Source organism: Eptesicus fuscus, chromosome 18 (genome assembly GCF_027574615.1).
Source record: "Eptesicus fuscus isolate TK198812 chromosome 18, DD_ASM_mEF_20220401, whole genome shotgun sequence".
NCBI lineage: Eukaryota > Metazoa > Chordata > Mammalia > Chiroptera > Vespertilionidae > Eptesicus > Eptesicus fuscus.
The window spans coordinates 12,385,273-12,401,356 of NC_072490.1; the positions used below are offsets into that span (position 1 = coordinate 12,385,273).

General features: G+C 34.6%; 1 protein-coding gene across 6 annotated transcripts in view; it reads left to right on the forward strand.

Annotated features, from left to right (window-relative positions):
• Positions 1-16,084, forward strand: part of CLASP2 (cytoplasmic linker associated protein 2) — a 142,569-nt gene that overhangs the window by 38,855 nt on the left and 87,630 nt on the right. For all 6 annotated transcript variants that reach the window (XM_054708094.1, XM_054708091.1, XM_054708090.1 and 3 more), the window contains exon 8: positions 3,168-3,314. In XM_054708094.1, the coding sequence (XP_054564069.1) occupies positions 3,168-3,314 (147 nt within the window). The remainder of the gene's footprint in view (positions 1-3,167; positions 3,315-16,084) is intronic.

The following is a 16,084-nucleotide window of genomic DNA, read 5'->3' on the forward strand; positions in this document are numbered from 1 at the left end:
TTTATATGTAAAATATATTTTATTTAAGCAACCTGTTTTAAAAATTATGTCTTGGTCTTTTACTGGGAATATTTAGTTAATTTACATTTAAGTAGTTATTGCATACCTGGTTTTATTTTTGCCACTCTATCTTTTATTTTATCTACTTATTTTAGCTTTTTTTTTGTCTCCTTTCCTGCTTCTTAACTATTTAATTTTTAAAAATTATTTTAGTTTTTTATTAGTTTATTTACTCTTATTTTAGTGGTTGCTTTAGAGTAGGGATTGGCAAACTATTTCTTGCAAGCTAAATCCAGTTGCCCTCCTGTTTTATACATACAATTTTATTGAAACACTGCCACACCTATTTGCTTACATATCGTGTATCACTACTTTTGTACTACAGTGGTGTAATTGAGTAGTTGCACAGAGACACTACATCACCATATATATATACATATATATACACATATATATATGTATATATATATTTGTATATATATATATATGTATTATATATGTATATGTATATATATATTTGGTTTGTAAAGCCTAAAACATTTATTATCTGGCCTTTTATAGACTAAGTTTGCCAACTCCTTCTGTAGGGCAGTGATCCTTAAATTTGCTCATGCTTACATCAATATCACTAGGAGGTCTTGTTAATATTGCTGGGCCCCTATTTCCAGAGTTTCTGATTCAGAAGATTTGGGTTAGGGTCCAAGAATTTTATTTCTAATAGATTGCCAGGTAATGCTCAGCTACTGGTCCTGGACCCCACTTTGAGTACCACTACTCTAGAGGTTACAGTATACATATTTGAATTCATCTCAAACTGGCAACAACTCAAATGTCCATCAATAGTAGAATGGATATTAATCAATTGCGGTACATTCATATACTAGAAAACTATAAGTAATGAAATGAATCTTCCAAACATTATATTAAGTGAAAAGAAGCCAGAGTACCTGTTGTGTGATTCCTTTTATATCAAGTTCACAGATGGGTAAAACAAACTATGGTGTTAAAAGTCAAGACCAGTTTACTTCGGTAGGAACTGGTGAATTTAGGAGGTTCAGTGAGGGTGCTCACAGGATGCTGATAATGATCTATTCTGGAGACTGGTTACATTGGAATGTTCATTTTGTGAAAATTCATTGAGCTGCATAGTTATGATTTGTATACTTTTCTCGGCCTTATTTTGATAAGTTAAAAACTAATTTCTCAGTAGTTTGAGAATGTTAAGAGTTAATTTTTTTAAATAGAGACATTTACTCTTTTAAATTCTTGTGTGTTTGTAGGCACAGAGCACTGTTTCCATGGGAACCTCTGGCTACTTTGTTTCAATACTCATCTTTCCTTAGATTTGTGTGTCTACCGTCTCTCTTGGTTACATTTTTTTACATGGGCAAAAAATAAAGTGTATTTGGAATTGTATTAGTGTTTTTAACACAGCAGTCTACATAGAGCACAGGTTTTAAGTGATCCACACTGACTACCTTATAGTATTATGCTAAGAAAGAAAAATACATTGTTTAACTAGAACAGGGGTGGGGAATCTTTTTTCTGCCAAGAGTCATTAGGATATTTATAACATCATTCGCTTAATATAATTCACTTAATATAAATTTATGTTTATGAAAAAAGCTCCTAGATTTATTGAATTTTGAGTCCCACTTGCAGTTGCCTTGTCAGGGCCAGATCAAATGATTGCAGGCCTTATATGGCCTGCGGGCCAGACCTTCCCTACCTGAACTAGAAGGTACTTTTTTCCTACAAGTTGTGCTATTTAAGGAAAACACTTGCTGAAATGGAATGTGGCTTTATATTAGGGTGTCTATTTGACTCTCTTGTTTTTAATTAAACAATTTTTTAACATGTGTTTGGTGTATTTCCTTTAAATATATATTTAAGATTGTAGGGATGATTATTTCTCCTTGATTTGGGTATTTGCATAGGTAAGGGAAGCAGATTGAAAGGGAAAGATTCTGGTATATTGATCTGAAGCCTGTGGTAAAGCTGCCTCTTTGCCTCGCCCATCTTGTTTGTCCTGGTTGGATTGTGCAGGGTCCTAGAGAAAACCAACTTCTCCGACGAATAAAATGCATATATCTTGTGGGGGTGGGGTGGAAGTGGGGGTGTTTCATTTTATACACGGAGATGATACTAGTGTGGTCATTCATGAAGATTATAAAAGGAGCTTTATGGAATATTTTTGAATCATTTATGAGAACAAATTGTACAGTTTGGTTTCTGTGACCTAAATAAACAGCAAATTGTTAGATTACAGAGTTAATTAGGTACACTAATGAGCACTGTGATATTCTATGGTTTAATGATGCAGTAATAAGCACATCAACAGAATGAATATTGCATAAAATCTTTTTTCTATTTGTATAAATATTCAAGTAAGCTAAATAAGAGAATACAAATTTAGGTTTATAAACCTGTAGTATTGAATGCCTTTGAAATTTTGATAAAGAATAAGGATTGCAGCTGCAAAGAGATTTTTAAAATACATGGAGAATTTTTACCTTTCATCTGGCAGTAGCTGCCATAAGATGATGTCACCTTATAGCTGATTGGCTGTTACAGTACCTAGTGCAGGGAAGAGAAAGAAAAATGCCGGCACAAACCTCAGTGGTGGTTCTGTGGTTGTTTCTATCTATTTTTGATAGAATCTTTGATTAGTCTCAAATCTACTGCATTTGGCCATGTGAACCATTAGGAGCATCCTAGGGTGAGGAAAATTAAGAGCTTTCAGAGGAATGAGGCGACTGATTTGCAAACGGATCTGTGATTGTAAGTTGCAGAATCTGGGTGTAAGGATTAAGGCAGGGTGTGCTTGAAGATACACTATGGGAGGAGCTGGCAGAAAATGCTTATTAGTAGCAAAAAAAGGAAAACTGCCTTTCCTATCTTTAGAGTTAATATATTTGGTTTTATGTTTTGACTTTATAGATATAGGTAGTAAATACGGTAGTACTGCAACCTGATTTTAAATTACACTTGGTTATTTTATATAGTGTTAGCCATTATATAAATGCTTATTCAAAGGAGCTTTATTTTGTATTATATATCTCACAAAGTTATGATTTTATATATAGCTTTATTTGTTTTTTAAGCCTTATGGAAAATGGAGCAAAGCTTAGATCTCTTAAGATACATTTTGCTAATGCTTTGTACAGATAAAAGCTTTGATGATGAAGAATCAGTGGATGGAAATAGGCCATCATCAGCTGCTTCAGCCTTCAAGGTTCCTGCACCTAAAACATCCGGAAATCCTGTCAACAGTGCAAGGAAGCCTGGTTCAGCAGGTGGCCCTAAAGTTGGAGGTAATGTAAATCCATTTCAAATCTGATGTGCCCTTGATATGGCCACACATACTTAGAACTTCAGAGGAATATGTTTATTCATGACTGCAGCACGATTGCAGATATGGAGTCTTTTGCAACACACAGAAGAATGTGCTGCCTTTTCAAAATGTTTAAAATGTTGTATATTGTATGTGAATTAGTATTTTCTTGAACATATTTATTTTTCAGATGCCATTTTTAAAGGGAGATATTTAAGGGAGTTTTTTCTTTTTTATTTGTTTTAAGGAGGAAGCATGTTTTTCAGAATTTGACTATTAATTTTCAGGTGCTATAGTTGATAGAGAAATACCGATTTATTTGATGTTTTTATGCTTTCATCAAGGTAGTGAATTTTAAATTCTCCAACATTGGAAAAATGGTTAAAAATGCTGGATATGGAATCATTTGTCACAAAAGGAAATGGGTGGTGGTCAAGTAAAATTGCCTCAAAAATTGTTTCTGATTTAGATAATAATAAATAGTAAAAAAAAAAACAGATTTTATGCAGTTGTGTTGCACATAGTACATTCTTAGATTATATTAGAACTGTTTCTAGCATATTTTTTATTTTAATTTTTTAAAATGTGTAGATTTTTCATATACTTATTAGAAAGCTCTGAGTACTTTTCAGGTGCTAATTTCTGCCATGTTTTTCTGATGGAATGAATCCTATACAAATAAGGGTAAATGTTTAATACCAACAGTTTCTTTTTCTCTCCTTTTTTTGTTAATAAATTTGTGTTTAAATTTTAGAAAGAGATTTTTTTTAAATTAATGATAACTGGTGAGGAAATCATAGTGTTTAGGATTTCCCCCCCTCTTTTTGTCTATCATTCATTAAAAACAAAAAGGAAAACTGTGTATTTTGACCGATTCTGTAAGTTGTGTTCTCTTGATCTTTGTATATAACCACATATTATTTTCCAAGTCTCATTATATTCTAAATATAGGAAAACTATCATAAATATTTCATTTTAACTATCTTTAACTAATGTATCATATAACCAGCAAGAAAGATGGTATGGTATATGTATACATATACTTACATATGTAGGAATAAATATATACTTATATCTACTTATATATTTATATGCATATGAATAAATATGTGAAATAGAAATGTCTTACTGATTTCTCTGAATATTTTGAGTAATTTACACTTCAGTGTTTTATTTTCTCTTTGCAATTATAGGAGTGCATTTTCATCCAAATGTTAGTTAATATTCTATTATATATTGTTTATTACACATTCTTATCTCTGATAAAAAGTGTATGATATTCTATGGTTTGTTCTTGGTAACAAGGCTATCTTTAGTTATCACAAGGGGATTATTTTCCCTTGATTTGAGTTTTAGATTTCTAATCTATAATATTATCATAGTTATTTCATGAATCTGTCTTATTTGACTTAGAATGGATAATATTTGAAATGCATGGTGATAATATTTTATTTTGTTGTGATTCTGAGCCATTGGTTTATAATTAGCTCTGTTTTTAATGTTTTACTTTCTTTTCTTAGATGAAAATTGAGATTGTGATTTAACTACCAAAGGTCACTTAATTCTGATATTACTCAAATTGATAAAATCAGATATTCTTTTTAGAGAAACAAGAGACTTTCTTAATGCTAGACCAACCCCACCCCCACTCCACCCTTGTTTGGTTTATAGTCCTACCAGATGAAAATATTAGCTAATTTCCATGACTGTAGCCATCAGTCAGTCACCATACTACATTAATCACAGATTATATCATCATCTAGGCAGTGGCCCTTTTGGTAAAAATAAGGGAGAAACCTTCATTCCTTTTTCATCCACCTGCTGCTGCTTTGGGCAATAGTAGATTCATTCTATACTGTATTTGTTTTGTATGTTTGTTTTGTTTGTCCAGCTCATTTAGGTTCACTGCCCATTTTCTATCTAAGAAAAGAGCTATTAGCCAAAGGACATTGATGTTCCTTCAGAAATTAATATCACTCTTGGCTGTCCATCCTTCTTTGAAAACTTAACTTTAGATTTTCTGTTCTTGGCAGAGGCTCATTGATTTTTAAATTAGTTGTAGAAAGTTTTCTTAGAGTTTAGAACCTTTGAGTTATAAGGGACATTGGGAGTCACATAGCTCATTTTACTATTCAAGAATAGCAATTCCTTTCAAAATATTCCTCATGGATGATTATTCAGCATCTGATTAAAGTAATAATGTGCTCATGAATTAAAATTTGGAACAAAAAGTACCTGTAAGACCACTACATGTAGAAATAATCAACTGATAAATTATGATGTACTTTCTTCCAATTACTTTTATAATTACTTTTTAAATTATTTTTATATATGCAAATGTTTTCTTAGGAGGACAGAATTGACATTACTTATTATCTATAATGTTTTGTATACTTTTTTTCTTCTATTTTATCTTGAGCATTTTCTCATTATCTTAAACTATTAATTGAACACTGTTCATGGCTAAATAGTATCTAGGTTGCTTTCAATATTTTCTGCTATTATAAACTACTATCATTCTTTTATGTTTATTTTTCACATATCTCCAATCATTTCCTTGGAATAAATTTCTAAAGTTTACTGAGTTAAAAGGTGCAGGGATTTCTCATTTCAGCCTGTCATAATGTCCTCCAGAAAGGTTATACGCCCATTTCCATTCTTGATAAATTCTTTTTTTATGTTACATTAAAATCTGCCTCCTTGTAACTTGGGAGGGAAGATGAATTATTTGTTAACATGACTTTCAAATAGTTGAATGTTGCCCTCTCTCTCTTTATAACTATTATGTTTTCTAACTATACATTTTCTTTATATATATATATATTTTTTAAAATATATTTTATTGATTTTTTACAGAGAGGAAGGGAGAGAGAGAGTTAGAAACAATGTCCCTGCAACCAAGGTACATGCCCTTTACCGGAATCGAACCTGGGACCTTTCAGTCCGCAGGCCGACGCTCCATCCACTGAGCCAAACCTATTAGGGCTATATTTTTATTATTAAGATATTACATATGTGTCCTTATCTCCCCATTGTCCCCCCACCCCCACTCGTGCCCTCACCCTCCTAGTGTCTGTGTCCATTGGTTATATGTATGCATACAAGTCCTTTGGTTGATCTCCCCTCCTTCCCCCCACCTTCCCCTGCCTTCCCTCTGAGGTTTGACGGTCTGATCGATGATTCTCTGTCTCTGGATCTGTTTTTGTTCATCAGTTTATGTTGTTCATTATATTCCACAAATGAGTGAGATCATGTGATACTTATCTTTCTCCAACTGACTTATTTTGCTTAGCATAATGCTCTCCAGGTCCATCCATGCTGTTGCAAATGGTAGGAGTTCCTTCCTTTTTACAGCAGCGTAGTATTCCATTGTGTAGATGTACCACAGTTTTCTAATCCACTCATCTGCTGATGGACACTTAGGCTGTTTCCAAATCTTAGCTATGGTAAATTGTGCTGCTATGAACATAGGAATGCATATATCCTTTCTGATGGTGTTTCTAGTTTCTTGGGATATATTCCTAGCAGTGGGATCACTGGGTTAAATGGGAGTTCCATTTTTAGTTTTTTCAGGAAACTCCATACTGTTCTCCACAGTGACTGCACCAGTCTGCATTCCCACCAGCAGTACACGAGGGTTCCTTTTTATCCGCATCCTCGCCAGCACTTGTCGTTTGTTGATGATAGTCATTCTGACAGGTGTGAGATGGTACCTCATTGTGGTTTTATTTGCATCTCTCAGATGATTAGTGACTTTGAAGATGTTTTCATATGTCTCTAGACCCATGGCCAGCAAACTGCGGCTCGCGAGCCACATGCAGCTCTTTGGCCCCTTGAGTGTGGCTCTTCCACAAAATACCACGGCCTGGGCGAATCTATTTTGAAGAAGTGGCATTAGAATAAGTTTAAGTTTAAAAAATTTGGCTCTCAAAAGAAATTTCAGTCGTTGTACTGTTGATATTTGGCTCTGTTGACTAATGAGTTTGCCGACCACTGCTCTAGACTATACATTTTCTTTCTCATAAAAACGCATAGTATGATGGGGGGGGGCGGTGGTGAAGGTATATAATAGTGGTATAAGCCAGTGGTCAGCAAACTCATTAGTCAACAGAGCCAAATATCAACAGTACAACGATTGAAATTTCTTTTGAGAGCCAAATTTTTTAAACTTCTTTTAACGCCACTTCTTCAAAATAGACTCACCCAGGCCGTGGTATTTTGTGGAAGAGCCACACTCAAGGGGCCAAAGAGCTGCATGTGGCTCGAGAGCCAGGGTTTGCCGACCACTGGTATAAGCCAATCACAGTTCACCCAGTTTAACATAATTCTTTCAGATAAGATTACCAAAATAAAAATAAAATGAGCTTCTTCGGAATCCTGACTAAATCTACTTTTGAAGTTTTAGAGTTTAATTTACTTCTCCCAGAGATATATGTTAAGATTAGAGAGATGTATGCTATTTTTAGCTAAGTGTCTTATCCAATTAATTAAAACCAATAGAGCCTGTGTTTAATCTTTAGTGTGAGTTAGTGTTGCTTTGTTCTTTGGCTCAGTGTTCCAGCCTGTTGTCAAATTATAAATGTGTGTGGCCTTTAAGCCAAGGGAAATTATAAAGAGGTTCCATACCAATATACTATTGCCATAAAAACTCATGTTACCTTTGTGCTTTACTGATTAGAATAAGGATAATGTGAATTCCCTTAAATTGTCCATTTTCTGAATAAGATTTATAATTTTATTATAGGAATTTAGGTAAACACATTCCCCCCAACCCCCCCTTTTTTTTTGGCTTAATGGCTTGGAATACAATTGCTGAAGATACCCAGTTGTTTAAAGTACTTATTTTTCTATAGATTTTAGGTAATAATTTTTTAAAAGTTAATGAATGTTCTTATGTATATATATATATATTTTTTTTTTTTCATTAATACTTTATTATCCTGACTTTACTGATGAGCAAACTAAAGTTTGGAGAAGTTAAGTAGCTTGCACAGAGTCATGCATATAATAAGTGGGCAAAGCATGAAAATAACTGCTATTGGATTCTGTAGTTCTGAGATTATAATCTGCAGTAAAGATCACTACCTTTCAACATCCATAAATCTGTCATTTTAAAGCTCAACTAGTATGATTACCAGAAAAATAGAACATTTGGAAATAAGCAAACCTGTAATTTTTCATTGTGAATATAAATACTTTTTAGTATTTTTTTTGTTGAAATTGCCTTTTTAAAAGTTTATTTTCTGAGTTATAATATCGCCGTTACTGTACCAATTATTTTGGCTGCTTTTCTTTTTAAAAAGTAAAGATTGAATTAGATGATGATATAATTGTCATTGTTTATAATTAGTACCACATTTTGAGGTTAGTGGTTTGTCATTGAGGCCTGTATATAACTATTGAGATACATCATTGACCAAATAATTGATTTTCAAAGTTCTGTCGTTCTCTCATTCAAGTGGATAGAATATTATCTCTCTCTTATTTCCATCTAATATCAAAGGCTATTTTGAAATGATTTTAACTTTCAATTCTTATAATTAGGTAATTACCAACTTTTCAAATTCAGTAGTATTTAATGCATCTTTAGGATATTTTATATTTATTTTACTTCATTTATGTCTAACTTGGGTTTTAAGAATGTCCAGCCAAAACCGGTTTGGCTCAATGGATAGAGCGTCGGTCTGCGGACTGAAGGGTCCCAGGTTCGATTCCGGTCAAGGGCATGTACATTGGCTGCGGGCACATCCCTGGTGGGGGGTGTGCAGGAGGCAGCTGGTCGATGATTCTCTCTCATCGATGTTTCTGGCTCTCTATCCCTCTCCCTTCCTCTCTGTAAAAAATCAATAAAAATATATTAAAAAAAAAAAAAAAAAAGAATGTCCAAATATCTGTTTTCCTCAAATTATGCTGATCGTGTCCATTTTTTCTTATTATGCAAACAAAAAAGTTATGTTCTTTTTATTTTTTTTTTTTTTTTTATTTTTTAAATATATTTTATTGACTCCTTACAGAGCGGGAAGGAGAGGGACAGAGAGCTAGAAACATCGACGAGAGAGAAACATCGACCAGCTGCCTCCTGCACACCCCCCACCGGGGATGTGCCCGCAACCAATGTACATGCCCTTGACCGGAATCGAACCCGGGACTTTTCAGTCCGCAGGCCGACGCTCTATCCACTGAGCCAAACCGGTTTCGGCTATGTTCTTTTTAAACAAATAAAGATTATGAGAATTGGTACATATTTAATAAAACAAACCTCACAGAATTTGTTGTTTAATCTGGGAATCCAAATTTTTAACTTGTAAACCTCAATTTTTGTTTTTGAACTTTATATAAAACCAAATAACTTCCGTTTGTGTTTTGTTTTATTCCTCTTTTCTTTTGCTAATGACAATGAAAGATACTAACCCCAGAAGATTTTAATCCTGAAGGGGTGGGGTCTTAAAAATGATCTCATCCTTATTCAGATGAAGAGACTGAGCCTCATGGAGTTAAATGAGTATCCAAGATCAGACAGTTGTTAGCAGAGATGAAATGAGAACCCAGTGCTTGGCATGTATCATCTCTGGGCTATCCCCTAACAAATACTGCATGTGATACTTATTATTTTTATCCCAGATAGCAAAACAATAGGACTTACATTTGGAGTTTAGGGATTGGCCAGTCACCATTTTGTCTTAAATTACTGTGAATCCCATATCATTGGCTATCTATCATAAGATGCCCTTAAAACTTTGATTTTAAGGTAAATATGACTGGAGTTAGCAATAGATGTTGTTATTAATATAAGTCAGTGTTACTTAACTTGCCTACTAGTTATAAGAATGCATGTTTTATTTATTGATTTTTTTTTTTTTTTTACAGAGAGGAAGAGAGAGGGATAGAGAGTTAGAAACATCGATGAGAGAGAAACATCGATCAGCTGCCTCTTGCACACCCCCTACTGGGGATGTGCCCGCAACCAAGGTACATGCCCTTGACCGGAATCGAACCTGGGACCCCTGAGTCCGCAGGCCGACGCTCTATCCACTGAGCCAAACCGGTTTCGGCTAGAATGCATGTTTTACTGTAGCTATTTTTATTGACCTCTATTCTGTTTTACTTCATGAGCAAAACTTAATGATAAAGAAATTTCATTGTGCAAGGTTTATTTTTTGAAACATTCAGAATGTTTAAGAGAAGTTACAGAAAACATAACCAAATTCTGTGATTGAAATTAATAGGCAAACTGAAGACCCAGTCTCTTCTCAGATAAGTTGTGTGTTTTTTTCTATAGCTGTATAGAGCCTACTGTGTGCAAGGCTTCATAGTAGGCATTGAGGACACCATATGGAATGTTCAGGGTTTTAAACTTTCAAAGATTATTACAAAATCTATCTATGCTTATTATTCCACCCACCAGCGTTAATAGTGTTTGCATTTTGATCCTTGCATACTTCATTTGAGTACATATTTTGACTGAGATTTAGGTGTTAGAAAATTATAGTCTCATACAGGAAGGCAAATTGATTCAAGGTTTGCCTTTGAAAAGAATGAAATATATCATTACTATAGATCGCACATGTGAGGAATTTCCCATTAGTTACATTCATTATACTTGATCTATATAAAATAGAAGTTTGTAATAACTAATTCTAGCCTTATATTTATCACATACATTATAATATAGTTGAATTGCTAAGAAGCATTATTTCTATGATGGGCATGTTGTGAATTTAAATAATTTTTTTCATTAACTCATCATTTTTCTTTTTTTTTAAACCAATTTGTGTGTTTCCTACTAATGAAAAGAATTGAAATGCATAATTTGTTCTTTTTAAATACAAAAGACATGATCACTGTTAACAAGTCAAACAGTAGAGAGATGTATGAAAAAAATCGTGAATGATATCTTGCCTCTCTAATTCCATTGTCTTGAAGTTACCAGTGATAAATTTGATACATATTCTTTCACATGTTACGTGTTCATTTATGTAAGTATTGAGATTTGATTTTATTTTTGCTCACCTTAATCATACTAGTAAACATTTTGAAACTTACTTTTTTTAAAACAAAATAGTTCTTCATTCTTCAACATTAAGAATGAGAGTTATCACATCCTTTTAATAGGTGAACAGTATTCCATATTATTGATGTATCATAATTTAACTGCTTCCTGTTAATATCATTTAGATTGTTTGCAACTTTAAATGCAAAAACAAAGACCCTGCTCTCCTGGAGTTTCTATTCTAGTGAGGCTCAGAACATTTAAATTTATTAATAGGAATTAGCATATCTTCTTCTATGACTTTCATGTTGTTATTACCTGCCCATTCTTTAGTTGGGCTGTTTTGTCTTCTCATCAATTGGTTACAGTTTTTATTTTTACTTTTTTATTTTAATGTTATTTTTATATTTGAGAAAGAGACAGACAGACAGACACATCCATCAATCAGCTGCCTCCTACTAGGGATTGAGCCCGCAACCCAGGCATGTGCCCTGACCAGGAATGGAACCCATGATCTCTCGGTGCATGGGATGATGCTCAGTCAAGTGAGCCACATCAGCCAGAGCAAGATAGTGACTTTTTTGAAGAGTCTAGGCCGGTTGTCTTTCAGATTATTTCATGTTATGGATTTTTCTGATTTCTTTGTGATGTTTTTAACTTGTTCTTTTAGCCCTTTTATTTTCTGTAAATTTATTTTTAAACTATATACTTACCTCCTTTTAAATACTCTCTTCTATATTCAAATTTTCTTAAATGTCCTAAGAATATAACAAGTGATTTTGTGGTGTCAGGGGGAAAAAATTTACTCAGTTTCTTAGCTCAAAATGCCCTCTCCTGTTGGTATAGTGAAACGCAGTTTCATTACTAAACTAGAGGCCCAGTGCATGGATTCATTCACTGGTGGGGTCCCTTGGCCTGGCCTGCGGGGATCAGGCCGAAACCAGCCTGGTGCATGGATTCATCCATGGCGTGTCTGGCCTGTCTCACCCACTCCAAATTGGCTGGACCCCAGCAGCAAGTTAACCTACTGGTTGGAGCGTCTGCCCCCTGGTGGTCAGTGTGTGTCATAGTGACTGTTTGAACTGTCGGACACTTAGCATATTAGGCTTTTATTATATAGGATGATGTAGGGGCAGCTTTCTGCTTCTGTGATACCATTGTAGAACCTTTACCTTCTCTTTCTTTTTATATATAATTTCATTGACTTCAGAGAGGAAAGGAGAGGGAGGGAGAGAGAGAAACATCAATGATGAGAGAGAATTATTGATTGGCTGTCTCCTTCATGCCCCCTACTGGGGATCGAGCCTGCAAGCCAGGCTTGTGCCCTGACTGGGAATTGAACCATGACCTCTTGGTTCAGAGGTTAATGCTCAACCACTGAGCTAAACCATCTGGGCTCATTAATGTTTATTATTTTTTCCCTAAAAGGTTTTCACTTTTTTGGTTTGGTTTGGCTTGTACCTCAAAATATTTGTTATTATGGGACAGGTGTCCTCAAACTACGGCCCGCGGGCCACATGCGGGTGTTTTTGCCGTTTTGTTTTTTTACTTCAAAATAAGATATGTGCAGTGTGCATAGGAATTTGTTCATAGTTTTTTTTAAACTATAGTCCGGCCCTCCAACGGTCTGAGGGACAGTGAACTGGCCCCCTGTTTAAAAAGTTTGAGGACCCCTGTTATGGGACATAGTATTTTTTTTTTTTAATTATAAAACTTTATTGAAAGAAATTTTAAAAAAACATAAGTAAATGGGCATACTACTTTCCTGGGTAGGCAGACAATATTACAAAGCTCTCAGTTTTCTCCAAACTCATCTATAGATTCAATGCATTGTCTTTTTCTTTTTTTGAGGTATAAGTGACAAAGTTATATTAAGTTCAGTTGAACAACAAAATGAAGCTGCATAAGTAGAGCTTTATTGGAATACAGCCTTGCTTGTTCATTTGCATATTGTCTGTGGCTGCTCTGGCACTACAATGGCAGAGTTGAGTAATTGCAACAGAAACCATATGACCCACAAGGCCTAAAATACTTACTATCTGGCCCTTTACAGAAAAATTTATCTCTGTTTTAGAGCGGTTAGCAACTGAGCAAAACTCTTCCGTTCTGTTTTAGTCCATTTATATCTTTTAGTGTGATTGTTGACCCAGTTATGTTTCAAAGAGCTTTAGTCAAGTTGGAAGCCAACATTGCTCCCTCCTTCAGCCCTCTCTCTACTTGTGCTCCTGCTCTCAAATTTGTTTTTTTCTAAATACATCTCTTTTTGATATGTATACTCACTCTCCTTTTCTTGCTTTAATAGTTGACACTAGGGCCCATTACTCTATATCTCTCTTATGGCATCCATTCTCCCTGCTGGTGCTAAAAGTATTTTGTAGTTTTTTTAGGTGAATTTTTAAAGCTGTATGGGAATGGAATGATGATTGTGAGATGAAACAGTGATTTAACAGATTTTTCTCTTATGCAGGGATCCTTTTTTAACTTTACTGGCCAGACAAAACCAAGGTGAAGGGAAATATTAGGCAAACTAGGATGGTAAAAAAGTTTACTGTAATGCATATAAGAGAGAAGCAAGGCTAGAATGAGGAGCTCACCATGTTCTCTGTTGTTACACTATTCACATACCCAGTACACTCCCATTGGCAGCAGCTCTGCTTATACAAAGTGATTCTCAAAAGATAGGAGTCAGGTAGATTGGGAGCAACTATTCAAACTATGCAAGTTCTTGCTAAATTGGTAATGCTCATGTCCAGGTATAGAGACCTAATTGTCACCTCTGAGATAATCATAAAGCTGCATTTAGTAATATTTGCAGCCTTTCCACTCTGCAGCTTCTGTAGAATTTTAAAAGCCATGTGATTTCTCTTTCTCCTCCCTTTCCTCCCCACTAGCTTATTTGGCCCTACTCACAAGACAGAACTTACTGGATAATAAAGGTGTTATGATTAGAGTGAATTTTCAAATTTAGGCTTTCCTATGTAATGTTCCTAATCTATGGCCCATTTTTTCTGGCCTTATTTGGGTCTTAATCAGGTGCTCTGCATCCCCTTGAAGGTTTTTGACATTATGCTGTGGAGTTAACATTCTGTCCTGTGTATAATACCTTTTGTATACTGCATATACACTGTAGTAACTCTTTTTTAAAATATATTTTTATTGATTTCAGAGAGGAAGGGAGTGGGAGAGAGAGAGAGAAACATCAATCATGAGAGAGAACCACTGATTAGCTGCCTCCTGCAAGCCCCTTACTGGGGATTGAGCCTACAACTCAGGCATTGTGCCCTTGACCGGAACCGAACCCGGGACTCTTCAGTCTGCAGGCCAACACTCTGTCCACTGAGCCAAACCAGCCAGGGCTACACTGTAGTAACTCTTGATTATGTTCTCCCCTTTGCTTTTCCATTCCTCTGTAAAATTGTCTTCCACAGTTCAGCACACTGGGTTGTTAACTTCTGCTCTGGTACATCTGTGCAGGTCTCCTCTATCAGTTGAAGTATGTACTTTCCAGGAATCAATTGTGTGTTCCCAGATATGCCTAATGGTTGCTCTTGTTACTGTAACAAAGTAAATTGCAAGAAGTGATGTATAAATGTACAAAATATTAATGAGTGTGGAAAGTTTATCTTTCTTTTTTAATGAAAACTGCTAAATGTTGAGGAACTACTTGATAAAGTTATGTCTCTAAAGAATTTGCTGTTTAGTGGTCTGTGTAAGACAATTGTGAAAGATCAGGAAGAAATTTTAAAAATCGAGGTTTTGCACTCCTATTAGAGGACCTACTGTCAAAAACAGTAAACGCCTATTAAAAGATTTGTAAATGAATGTAATATGTTAATAAAGGTAGGTATCTTATTTTTTGTTTATTCGCTTTAATTATTTTCAGTTAATCAGTAACTTGGAATGATCATTTGGATGGGGTTGAGAGTTTATTGTTTTATTGGATTTTTTTAATATTTAGGGAATAACTGTAATTTATTTACTCTTGTAATTGAATTTCCTATAGCAACCACACATTCCTTTCTCTCTTAGTTTATTAAATTGTCATTGCTTTTAATTTGCAGTTTTTATTGCCTTACAGCTTTGGTATGCTGTTCTGTGGTCAAGTCACATACAAAGGTCTTCAAAGGTTGTTATTTTTTTAAGTTGAGGCTCTTCTTACATGCCTTTGGAAATCCTGAGTAGTATTTTTATTAGGATGATATTAACTTTTTAAATCCAATTTTGAAATATTAATATTTCCTTTGGCAGATGATAAACTTAATTGGGGAGTTACTTTTAATTTAATTTTTTAATTGGAGATTTTTTTTTAGTTATCATTTGGGCATATATCTTATGTAGTTGAAATCCATTTCATGTGTTGAATTCTTACCATGAAGTAATAAATATATAAAGTAGAGATAGAAACTTAAGTATCCCTTGTGTCAGCCAGGGTTCAATTAGGAGACAGAAACCTCAACAGGTATTCTTACCAAGAGAATTTAATATAAAGAATTGTTAAATGGGTATTGTTGAATTAATGCAAAAAGAGATCACTAAAGTATCATGGAGGTAGCAGCAGTTACAGTACACAGCTCCTATCCCTAGAGCTGGAGGAACAAAATGAGGAGGTTAAAGTTATTAAAACTTAAGAGACTTCGAGGAGGGGCCCTACAGAGCCTTGATTCAGACTTCTGAGGAGGGAGTATAGATGACGGTTGCCTCTGATGGATGCAAGTGAACCGGTTTAGTGAGTGTTAGAAAAAAGTACAAAGTGAAACCGG